This window comes from Gossypium hirsutum, chromosome D10 (genome assembly GCF_007990345.1).
Source record: "Gossypium hirsutum isolate 1008001.06 chromosome D10, Gossypium_hirsutum_v2.1, whole genome shotgun sequence".
NCBI lineage: Eukaryota > Viridiplantae > Streptophyta > Magnoliopsida > Malvales > Malvaceae > Gossypium > Gossypium hirsutum.
This window is the reverse complement of record NC_053446.1, coordinates 1,169,242-1,181,987: the sequence shown is the minus strand read 5'-3', so window position 1 is coordinate 1,181,987 and position 12,746 is coordinate 1,169,242. Positions and strand designations below refer to the sequence as shown.

General features: G+C 31.4%; 2 protein-coding genes across 2 annotated transcripts; both read left to right on the top strand.

The window, feature by feature from the left end:
- Positions 1 to 225: 225 nt before the first annotated feature.
- Positions 226 to 3,488, top strand: LOC121203088 (beta-glucosidase 46). Its single transcript, XM_016867967.2, has 12 exons — positions 226 to 441; positions 515 to 581; positions 1,112 to 1,173; positions 1,263 to 1,338; positions 1,412 to 1,486; positions 1,567 to 1,654; positions 1,746 to 1,998; positions 2,083 to 2,198; positions 2,303 to 2,558; positions 2,639 to 2,741; positions 2,817 to 2,925; positions 3,001 to 3,488. The coding sequence occupies exons 1-12, from the start codon at positions 262 to 264 to the stop codon at positions 3,230 to 3,232; spliced, it is 1,617 nt and encodes a 538-aa protein (XP_016723456.2). The 5' UTR covers positions 226 to 261; the 3' UTR covers positions 3,233 to 3,488.
- Positions 3,489 to 5,740: 2,252 nt separating this feature from the next.
- On the top strand, positions 5,741 to 7,623 carry LOC107935351 (cytochrome P450 77A4). Its single transcript, XM_016867930.2, has one exon. It carries the CDS (start codon positions 5,864 to 5,866, stop codon positions 7,388 to 7,390), a length of 1,527 nt encoding a protein of 508 aa, XP_016723419.2. The 5' UTR covers positions 5,741 to 5,863; the 3' UTR covers positions 7,391 to 7,623.
- The last annotated feature ends 5,123 nt before the right edge of the window (positions 7,624 to 12,746 follow it).

Genomic DNA, 12,746 nt, shown 5'->3' with positions numbered 1-12,746 from the left:
GTTGAACCAATTCATTTCGACATAATTTAGACGGGCAAAAAAAAGATTGAAATAATTTTTTATTTTTTATTTTCTAATTATCCCATTGCATTAAAATATAATAGGATGACCAAAAATGTGACAATTTCAGTCACATCATTACGGTAGGCAGATAAGTATGGTAGGTCCATTTCTTCCATACTCTGACCTTTATAAAATTAAATATGTATATATATACGTCAAAATAATAGCCGAAAAACAGGCTTTGTTTGTGAATCAGCCATGGATATCTCCATGAAAAAGCTTAACATTAGTTTCTTCATTCTCTTACAGATATTGTTCTTCTTCTTACTCAACTTCATTTCATGTGAGCTGCTAGTTATTAGAGAAAGCTTGAAGAAGAACAACCTGTCCGCAGTTCCTTCAAATTTTCTCTTTGGAACAGCCTCTTCTGCTTACCAGGTTCAAATTAAAACACTTTTTCTTTCCCTTTTTGTTGTTGTTGTTGTAGTATTAATTCTGGGTTTTTGGACAGTATGAAGGTGGCTTCTTAGCTGATGGTAAAGGATTGAACAATTGGGATGTTTATTCCCATAAACCAGGTAACTTACATTTCCAAGTTACCTGTGCTCTTTCAATTATTGTTCTTAGGGGGTAGTTGGGTTATTTTTTTAGTTATTTTGATGTTATCTGTTTGGTTCTTGACTTTATTTTGTTGTTGCTGTTAACGTCAAATTCTATTATTAGTCCCTATAGTATGCATAAGTTATGAATTTAGTTCTTGTGCTCTAATTTGATATTTTTAGTTTCATATTTTTCAAGTTTTTGAATTTTAGTCTTGACCCAAACAGTAAAAATTTGCTATTTCCTAAATTTTATGTTGTAAATATTTTATCACATGTATAACGTAATCAAGGTTGAAGCTAGAAATTTTGTTTAATAAGATTATAAAATTTGGGAGACCAAACTTAAAAGTTTTGTATTAAAAAAAGCTTAAATTGAATTATTAATTTTTTAAAAAAATACTAAAATTATATTTTTTTTTATCTAATCAAATGTTAAAAGAGATCAAAATTAAATCTGATTGGTAATAAGATTGGAAATGATGATAATAAGATTGGTGTATTTGCAGGAAATTTGATTGTTGATGGAAGCAATGCAGACATAGCTGTGGACCATTATCATAGGTATTTGGTATGTGCCTACCTACTTCCTTACCATATTCCCTCATGATTTTCACCATCTGATCCAAAATCATAAGCATATGATGTTTTGTGATATAGGAAGACATTGATCTCATGCATTCCCTTGGTGTTAATAGCTATAGGTTCTCCATTTCTTGGGCCAGAATTTTACCTAGTAAGTCCCTTTGAAAACACCCATTTATGATCTGTATGTATGTATGTATGTATGTAATTCAATTTCTTAACAGAAGGGAGATTTGGAGAAATCAATGAAGCTGGTATCAAGTTCTACAACAACCTTATTGATGGTCTCCTCCTTAAAGGTTTATTTGCCTTTCTTGAATCACTGTTTTTAAGCTTTCTACATATTGGTCCTATGATGTTTTTTTTACACTATCTGTAGGGATTGAACCATTTGTAACATTGACCCACGTCGATTTTCCTCAAGAACTCGAAGACAGATACGGAAGTTGGCTAAGTCCGGAGTCGCAGTAAACTATCTAGTTTGAGTTTTTAGCTCTTTCATGGGGATTAAAATCGCCATTTGACACTAATGGTTCTATTTCTTGTTTTCAATCACAGGGAGGATTTTGCATACTTTGCAGATATCTGTTTTAAGTCCTTTGGAGACAGGGTGAAGTATTGGGTTACGTTCAACGAGCCCGATTTCCAAGTCAAGTTTGGTTACCGTTTAGGTATATTCCCACCGTTGCGATGTTCTAGGCCGTTCGGAAATTGTACCTATGGTGATTCGGAGAAGGAGCCGTTTATAGCAGCCCATAATATTATCTTAGCACATATAGCAGCTGTTCATGTTTATAGAACCAAATACCAGGTACCAATCAATGAACTAAACATGCAATTTCGAATCGATGCATTATAAGCTTAATCGAAACAACATTTCCAACAAGAACTCTAGGAATCACAAAGAGGTAGCATCGGAATCGTGTTGCATTGCATGTGGTATGAACCGATCAGCAACTCTGTAGCCGACAAGCTAGCAGCCGAACGAGCTCAATCCTTCTCTATCAATTGGTAGGTTCCTTCACCAGTAAGGCCGCTCGGTTTTCAGATTAGGGAAGGTAATGCAGGTGTGGAGATTCGAGTTTTTAAGTGTCTAATACGAAAATTGCATATAGGTTTCTAGAGCCAATCATATACGGACGATATCCTCGCGAAATGCAAAACATTCTCGGATCCATTTTACCCGAATTCACAACAACCGAGAAGCAGAAACTAAACCAAGGGCTTGATTTCATCGGAGTCAACCACTATACAAGTTTCTATGTCAAGGATTGCATGTTCTCCGCGTGTGAACCAGGACCAGGGACCTCGAAAACCGAAGGATTTTGGGCTCAAAGCTCACAGAAAAATGGCATCCCTATAGGAGAACCTGTAAGTAACCTGAATTTTCGAAATCACAACTAGGCTGCATAGCAGGTTAAGCTAACAACCGAAGCTTTTCAATTATGCAGACCGAGATAAGTTGGCTGAACGTATATCCCCAAGGAATGGACAAGATCGTAACATATCTTAAACACAAATACCATAACATACCAATGATCATTACCGAAAACGGTAGGCGAAAAACCGAAGCTCTCATGCACAAAGAAACTTACCTATACACTCATAATGTTTCCTGTTTCTATATAGGATACGGTGATGTAATCAAAGCAGATTCCACCATTGATGAACTTTTACACGATGAAAAACGAATAGACTTCATGGATAGACACTTAGATGCACTGTCAACAGCAATCAAGTAAGAACACACACTAAAAACCTGTCTGGTTTATTGAAGACAAGGGATTAATGTTGTTCTGTTGAATGCTATTAGGAAAGGAGCAAATGTAAAGGGTTACTTTGCCTGGTCATTGCTAGACAACTTTGAATGGAACTCTGGTTATACAGCTAGGTTCGGTCTTCACCATGTTGATAACAAGACACTGATGAGAAGACCAAAAATGTCAGCAACTTGGTACAAAAACTTTATTGCAGAGCATCGAAAATGGAAAGGACCAGACCAGCAGCAACTAGAAGATGCTAACGACAGCCCTTTCTACTATTAAGTTTGGTCCTATATATTTGCTCCAACGAATTATTGGGTGTAGCCGTGTAGGCAAAAACCATATCCAGAGTTATTTGATGAACCCATATTCATATAGTTTGTAAAGTTTTCAGCTTTGGGTTTTGAGGGTTTAAGATTATGAGGATAAAACTTGGGTTGGAAATTGGGTCCATTTATCTTTAATCAATCTGGATATTTTAGGCCCAATTCCACTTATCTCTCTTTCATGTTAATCATTAATTACCCTCCTTTTATTAGATTTGCCTTGGGTCAAGTTAATCTGCATTGATTTTGTTCAAATTTCAAAAGCTTTCAATAATTTCAATTTAAGTTATTTTAAATTTGAGTCAATTTTAGATTTGAATAGTTTTGGTTCGAGTTATTTTATGTTTGAATCATTTAAGTTTGAGACTCAAGTTTTTTAAATTTAGTTTTAGCTTAACTTCAAGTCATTTTGAGTATTTTTTTTAAGAAGTTATTTAAGTTATTTTGGTTTAGATTATTATTTTCAAGTTTGTATTGTTTTGGGCCAAATTAATTTAGGCCCAAGTTCATCTACTATTAAAAAGAATCAAATAAATTCAAATCGGGATAAACTTAATATTTACTATTTTTAAAAAATATCATTTATGGTCTAACAGAATTAATATTTTCGAAGTTTTTATGATTCTGTAAATAAAATCTTTTAATTGCAATTGGAAAAAAATTCAAGATATTTTTTAAACAATAAATGTTAATCCTATTACTATTTGGGCTTATTTGATTCTTTTTAATAGTATAAGGATTAAATTGATTTATTTAATAATAAAAAGACTAATTTAATCTAATCTTTATAATATAAGGACCTCCAAAATATTTTAACCTAAAAAGGTTACATGATGTAGGATTTATGTAAGCAAGAATCCTATTGCCAAACTTTTTTTAAAATACATGATAATAAACTCAAAGTATTTTACAAATAATTATAAGAGAGACGTGATGTAATGATTGTTCATCTTATTTCTTAATTATAAATTAAAATTTTAATTTCTACTCATAAATATAAAACATATTTCATTACTAATATTCAGTATGAGTGAATTAATCACGATAATCTACGCATAAAAGTGATGTAAGCCTTGCATTAAATAAGAGTAGGAAAATTTAAAACGACTGGGGTTTGTTTTTTTATTGGAGACATGAAATTCGTGAATTTCAACGCAACTCATAAATTTTCCTGCCAAATGCATGCCATTGTCAACCCAATTTGTTGCTTAAAGAACTCATTAATGATGAACAGGGTAAAATTGGAAGAATATTTTTTTAGGGGATAATGAAATTTTACTTTTTTATAGTGAATAATTTTTAAAATATTAAATTAAATTTTGTAATTGTAGATGGGTTAAAATGTAATTTTTATCTTTATTAATTTAAAATTTTAAAATTTTTTAAAGAGTCTAAATAGTAATTTTTTATTTTAGGGATGGTCGGGCTCCCTGGCCAGCCTCTCTAGATTCGCCTTTGATGATGAATTAATATTGGAAATGGAGAGACTCAAACCGGATCCTCCTAAAATGGAAAATTTTTCATTTAAGTTTTTTAAAATTTTAAATTAATAAAATTAAAATTACACTTGGCCCCTTAAAAATGATAAAAATTTGATTAAGTCTTTTAAAAATTATAAAAATATAAGGTATTTAAATAATAAAATTCTTAATAATTGACTAATAATTCATTATATAAAAATTTGTTAAAGTAATAATATAAAATAACATAAACATTTAATTGTTAATGATAATATTTTTAAAAGAATTATGTAGGTTAAAAATAATTAATATTATTTTAACAAATTATGTTGTCGATACAACAATACAGTAAGGAGGGAGTATAGAGAAGAGATTGGTAGATGCTATGGAATTCAATTCACCCAGTAGGGGTGAAAAGTCAGAGGCTAAGGAGAACTAGGGTGGAGAGAATGCCGAAGATAAGAGCTTCGAAGAATATTGGCAGAATATAGGCTTAATATTCTCAAGAGTGGATCTCCTCTCCCTCGCTTTTTGGGTATTTATGGGTAGGGGTCTTGTATAATATGGTGTTAACGTGTTGGACTTGCCAGCTAACTATTATTATAGAGTGCATGAAAAAGACGCTTTTGATGGGACAAGAATGTATTTTGTTTGAATTCATGTCAATTGTGTGATTATTATTTAGTTTCAAATCATATATTTTATTATTTATTATATATTATTTTAAAAGTACAAATCTATGTTCTAAATAAATAAATTTCTCGTACATACTCATCGATAAAATTTCTAATTTTATAAAAGATACTTGGTTTAATGTTATTTGTGACCTTCAACATCTTTTTTTTTTTAATAATTAACTTTTCTCAGAAAAAAAGTACTCATACTTTTTTTTTCTAAATTATTTATAAAAAAAACTATATAGGATTATTTTTCATAAATTGACCCAGACATTATTTGCCAATTGCTACTACTCGTATGATCTGTACACATAGAGTCAATGTATCTGGTGAAAGAAATTAACAGATACGGATAGCTGGTGGATCAAATTCATTTAATTCCCTCTTCTTCACCTTCTATAAAGCCTACCACAAAAATTTTCACTACATTGTGGTATCCTCTCAAAACAAATGAAAATGATGTTGATTGACATTTTCGTTATTGGTTTAGCACTTATCTTCATCCGTTTCTGGTGGCGCTACTGGTCAGTCACCGGCGGCGGACCAAAGAACCTCCCACCTGGACCACCTGGTTTGCCACTTGTCGGAAACTTAATCCAAGTCATCCTCCAACGTCGACATTTCATCTTCATAATACGTGAGTTACGTAAAAAATATGGTCCGATTTTCACCATGCAAATGGGGCAACGCACGATGGTGATCGTCACGGATTCCAAGCTCATTCATGAAGCGTTAGTTCAAAGAGGGCCGGACTTCGCTTCCCGGCCGCCGGACTCTCCGATTCGGCTCTTGTTCAGCGTCGGGAAATGTGCCATCAACTCGGCTGAGTACGGACCGCTCTGGCGAACCTTGAGGAAGAACTTCGTCACTGAGCTGATAACACCGACGAGGGTAAAACAGTGCAGTTGGATACGAAAATGGGCGATTGAAAATCATATGAAAAGGATCAAAAGAGAAGCGTTTGAGAATGGGTTTTTGGAAGTGATGAGTAATTGCAGACTCACTGTATGTAGTATTTTAATTTGTTTATGTTTTGGTGCTAAAATCTCTGAAGAAAGGATTAAAACAATTGAAAGTATACTTAAAGATGTAATGATGATAACATCGCCACAGTTGCCGGATTTCTTGCCGGTACTTACACCGTTGTTTCGCCGGCAAATGAAAGAAGCTAAAGCTTTAAGGAAGAAACAATTAGAGTGCTTGGTTCCATTGATAAAGAACCGAAGAGCTTTTGTGGAGAAAGGTGAAAACCCTAACCAAGAAATGGTGAGTCCAATCGGTGCTGCATATGTAGACTCACTCTTTGGACTCGAGCCACCGACCCGAGGTCCGTTAGGTGATGAAGAGTACGTGACTCTTTGTTCGGAGGCGATCAGTGCCGGTACCGATACTAGCGCCACGACCGTTGAATGGGCTATGCTTCACTTGGTAATGAATCAAGAAATTCAAGAACAACTGTACCAAGAAATCATTGATTGCGTAGGTAAAGATGGAGAAATCAAAGAAGAAGACGTGGAGAAAATGCCGTATCTCGAAGCTATCGTTAAAGAAACTTTCCGGCGACACCCACCAGGTCATTTCCTTCTATCTCATGCAGCTACAAAAGATACTGAGCTCGCCGGTTACACGATTCCGGCAGGTGTTTACGTGGAGATTTACACTGCATGGATTACTGAGGATCCGGATATTTGGTCGGACCCGAGCGAGTTCCGCCCCGAGAGGTTCTTGCATGGCGATGGGGTCGGCGTGGACGTGACTGGTACTCGGGCGGTGAAGATGCTGCCGTTCGGAGCGGGGAGACGGATTTGTCCAGCTTGGAACTTAGGCATTTTGCACATAAATTTGTTGATTGCAAAGATGGTTCAAGCTTTCAAGTGGTTGCCGGTACCGGATGCTCCGCCGGACCCTGCCGAGACTTATGCATTCACCGTCGTGATGAAGAACCCTCTCAGGGCCGTCATCTTGCCCCGAGTATAAATCCCTTAAATGGAGAAATGGCATTTAAGTCCTTTTAAAAATTAAAAATTAAAAATTAGTCTAATAATAAAATTTCCTTTTGGCCCCTGAAATTATAGATCACTTGATTTGATGTAGCGTCATGAAAAGATGTAATTTTTGGTTGATTTAAATCCTCTTCAATGCTCTTTTCATCTTTCCTTTTTTGTTATAATTTTATATGTATGGTATTAATGGTTAACCACTTAATTTCATGAGCTGCTTTCACTTTCGTGGACTGTGAATGATTTACAGATAAAGTCTTTAGCTTTTTTCTTAATTGGAATATTTAAGTGCCAGTCCAAATGGGTTCATAAAAGGAGAGATCCACCATCAATATAGCTAAAAACACAAAAGAAGCTTTAGTACTTTTGTTTTTTGCTTGTATTAAATGGATTAAATTGAAATTTTAACTTTTAAGAGGAATCGAAATACAAAATTTTCATTTAATAAAGAGACCAAAAGGAGCTAAAAGTTACAGACTATCTTTTGACTAATGATGCTTTTAAACTTACTTAAACGACCAGACATCACATTACTTTAATTTTGCAATACATAATGTGACATAGAATATTATTTTATCCTCAAATCCTTTCACTTTGACCAGACCTGCCATTTGGAGGATAAGGATGGTTTTAAGTTAGTTGAACTTGTATCTAAGTTTATTTAGTAAAAGTATTACGAAGGAACTTGGATTAAAAATAATCATATATTTTTATTGTTAAAATTAGGGTGACTAACAAAAAAAATTAAATAACTATATGTAACGTGTTATATTTATCTTATTTTGATATACTAGAATCAATTTTAACAATAGAAATAAATAAAAAAAATTAATAAAAAGACCAAACTATTACTCTTTAATTTAATGTTTAAGAACTAATTTATTATTTTTAAGTAAAATAATAAAATATATAATTTTACTTCTAATACAATATTCTCCATTCCGATGCCTTTAGAATGCGGAAAAGGGTGAACCTTTTAGCCTTAGCATTGCTGTTACAGTGTCATTGGTTCATTGAACCTAATTGATGGGAAGTTTATTATTATGATTATACCACGACACCGATCTCGCCATGTTTCTCATTCCATAAACGAAAGGGAAAAAGATAGTGTAATGGAGTTTGTCTCTATCTGTTTCGTTCAATTTGGAACTTAAAGACAGCGCCCACCTGTTTCAGGGCCAATAAAATCGCTACCAAGCAACTTCACTTTCTCTTAAATGCCAGTAGTAGGTGAACATTTATGACATCGGCATTGGGCAAACTGGCCGAGATTTATTGGCCATAACACAAAGATTTTGCTTCACTAAATGATGCAACTCATTCATCATGTGTATGTGTATTCTTTGTATGAATAATTATTCTATGCACAGGTATTTCACAAGTGCTGTTATGCAGCAGCCTGTTTTAGCATTATGTTTTGGGTAATTAAAATTTTAAGAGGTTTGATGATTAAAAAAAAAAAGAGTATCTAACTAAAATTTTCAAAAATTTAAAAGCTAAAAAACTTTTGTTGAGCTTAAGTGGAAGGTTCAAAATTTTTCAATGATATGATGAAAATATTCAGATCCATTAATATTCTCTTGGATATACTATACCTAGACTCATTAAATTATTAATAAGTTTACATTTTGGTCATTTAATTTTAAAAAATTACAAACTAGCCACTAAACTATTTGAAAGTTTTCATCATTTAAGTCACCGGGTTGTTAAGTTTTTTTTTTAATTCGGCTAGCAAGTTCAAGCGAGGTTCGACGACCGCTACGGTGGATCAATACCCATCAACGGGTAGAAGAATATACCTTAGATCAGACCTAGATTTGAGGATGTTTGAGAGTGTAGCCGCCCAGGGCCCAAATTTTTTTTTCAGCTTTTAATGTGGGAAAAAATATCAAACTAAAATAAATTAACTAAATGCTTAAGGCTTTCAATTTTTTACCATATATAAATGCTTCATCTCTTAGGGAAACAAAAACTTTTTAACTTTTATTGTATTACATTTTATAATTTTCTTTAAAAAGGACCCAATTTATTATTTCGCTTAGGGTCCCAAAAATGTCAAGAACATGCCTGCTTTAGATCCAAGCCAATCAGATAGTTTGTGTCAAAGATCAGAAAATAAAGTTACTTGAATTTTTGCTCGTAGAGTTATTTCATAAAAAAAATTAAATTGTAGAATAGTAGGAAAATGAGAGCTTTTGATTGGTTCAAATAGTGTAAATAGATTAAGGCATACAACAACAATTTAACAAACCTAGTGACTTAAATGAAAATTTTCAAATAGTTTAACGATCATTTTGTAACTTTTTATAATTAAGTAACCAAAACATAAATTTACCAATAATTTAGTGACCGTAGGTGCAATTTACCCATTCTGTTTCTGAAATGATAGGGTAGATGTTGGCAGTTAATGTTGGCACAGAATCCGAAACGAAAATGTGACAATTACAAGTCTACCTATCAATGAATGCCATTGTAAAATTCAACAGCCAACTGTTAACTCCCAGCTGGTCTGTTCCAGCCACTAAATCAAAGCAAATATGTACATTGTTTCTTGACCAAGAGTGGAGCTTCACACTTCCTTTTTTTTTTTTTTTTTGCAGTGTCTAAAACTCAGTCCAACTAGCTTAAAACATGTGATATTAAACCTTTTTTTTAAATGTTAAACTTAATTCGAATATTTTAAGGGTAAACTAAATAAATGGGCACTCACTCTTAGAAATTTTCTTATTAGGTTACTTAACTTTAAAAAATTATAAAATAATTATTCAACTTACATTTTATTTTTTAAGTTCAAAATCGTTAAATATTTAACAGTTGGTCAATGTGACTGTTAAATTAATGACTCTTTTTTACATTTATTTTTAATACACATTATTTTCATCATTTTTTAATTTTTTAAAGTCGGGTGACTTAATAAGAAAAATTCTAATAGTCAAATGATCATTTATTTAGTTTACTCATATTTTAATATACTATAGAGATCTTTGTATTAGAAGTTAAGTTGCATTTTATCCACTTACCTCGAAAATGAGTAAATTAATATTTGTTGGATTAAAGAGCAAATTGGCTATTTGTGTCAAAAATATTATCCATTTCTGTTATTAAAAACTAGCATGGCTGACAAAATAATCAAAAAGTTACATGTGGCGTATCACGTGTACCTTATGTTGGCATACAATAACTAGTTTTTAATTGTAAAAATGAATGAAATTTTTAACAGGACCAATTTGCTCATTAATCTAACGTATAATGACTAATTTGCCTATGTTTTGAGTAGATGAAGTAAAATGCAATCTGACTCTTACTATAAGGACTCCCATGGTACTTTACCTAAATTTAGCCTTTTATGTTGACATTCTTTTTGAATTTGGCTCTTATTCTTTTCTTGAGTTAAATTTGTTCTCAACTTTTTAAAAATGGTTAAATTTAACAATCAACATTTCAAATAGAGTTGAATTGATTTTTTGTAATGAAATTAATGATTAGAGCGTTAAAATTTTAAATATGGTAGCGCCTCCATGGTAATTCACATGTATTTCATATTATATTTTTTTAATATTTTATGAATTTTTTTATAATATTTTTTGAATTTTGAATTTTTAAATATTTTTATAAATTTTAAATTATTTGTTGACGTGACATAAAAGAGAAATAGTATTATATTAGTATGAAGTACATGTAAATTGCAATGTGAATTTTCACTCCGGTATCATTAAAAATTAATATTTTAATCAATATTTTCATTTGTAAAACGATTTAATTCTTTTTGAAAGGCTCAAATTAACGTCGCCTATTTTTAAGATAAATTATTTTATGAAATCCTGCTTACCATATTATCTATGGTCCCTACCAATTAAAAATAAACACATTATATTTTTTTTCCACATCATATGTACAGTTGACAACGAGAAATCATGAATGCTGTGAAAAAAATATAATATATTTATTTTTAATTACTAGGAACCATAAATAATGTGATAAATCCATTTTTAAAGCACGTATGAGCCTCTCAAGTATAGGGCTTGTTTTTTCTAGCTGGCCATATCTAAAATTCAAGCTATTGGGCGTTTCCCCCACTAGTTCATGTTATGGTTGGTTTGGTGACACTATTTTGGGCCTTTGGCATGTCAATACTATTATAGTAAAGTAATGCAATTTTATATTCACTCTCTTTTAAACTCGAAAACTCAACTTTACTATAAATTCAAATTAATTATATTTTAAACATACTTGAATTTAAATGATTCAAACTTAAAATCATCTTAAATGAACTAAGTTCAAGTGATTAAAACTCGAAGTGATTCAAAATTTATAATGATCTAATTAAAAAATCTAAACATTAAACCCGAAACAATGGAATTGACTTCAACTAAAATAAACCCTAAAATTAAAAAGTTGAATTGATCTTAATTGACAAATGTGTACCTTACAATTAAGGGTGAGTATTCGATCGAGTCGAGTTAAATCAAGTCAAAAAAATTTGAGTTAGTCGAGTTGACGAATCCTATTTTAGCAACCGAACTGGATTTGAATTTTTTTTTGAATCGAATCGAGTCAAAAAATTTTGAGTCAAGTTGAATCGAGTTAACGAATCATATTATTTATACTCAATGTTGCATTTACATGGATCGATTATTTAACTAGTAGACGAAGAACAAGATTATTTAACTACATAAACAATATAATTACTTTATCTTTTAACTTAATGAGTAAACATTTATCAAAATGACATTATTTTGCCTTTTCTTATTTAAATTTTTGGATAACTCGAATTGTGTAAATCATATTCGAGTTAAACCGAAAAACTTAATTTTTTATTTGAGTTGATCCGAATAACTTAATTAACTCAAATAACTCGAACTAGTTAATTCAAAATTTGAATTTTTTATCAAGTATTTTGAATCAAATCAGATTTTGCTCACCCCTACTTAGGATGTGTTCTTCAATGCTTCTCAGATGAGCTTTTCTATTAAAAAATGTTTTCCCCTAAAAAGCAATAAAGAACAGACCTCAATGTAGAAAATTTTTTAACTTATTTTAAGTGCTTTTTCACAGATGAAAAAGCAGAAATTTTTAGCTATTTTCAGCCCAAAAGTGCTTTTGGCTGGTATTTTACTTTTTTAACCTTACTATTTTTTCTTCCAAATAGACATTAGAAGACTTTTTTAAAATAAAAAAATACAAATGTGTTAAAAGCATTAATTAAAAATAAAAAATATTTTTTAAAATAATACAATTGTGTCAATATCTAATTACAAATATTTAATTATTATATTTAAATATTTAAATATGATTTATATATTCTAATTAATTTTAATAAATAATTAATATTA

Bases quoted from the DNA above. Each gene is read 5' to 3' on its own strand.
- LOC121203088 (XM_016867967.2), top strand. From the start codon at position 262: ATGGATATCTCCATGAAAAAGCTTAACATTAGTTTCTTCATTCTCTTA. The intron at 442-514 runs GTTCAAATTAAA...GTTTTTGGACAG, and splicing joins CAGCCTCTTCTGCTTACCAG to TATGAAGGTGGCTTCTTAGC. The intron at 2,926-3,000 runs GTAAGAACACAC...GAATGCTATTAG, and splicing joins GCACTGTCAACAGCAATCAA to GAAAGGAGCAAATGTAAAGG.
- LOC107935351 (XM_016867930.2), top strand. From the start codon at position 5,864: ATGAAAATGATGTTGATTGACATTTTCGTTATTGGTTTAGCACTTATC.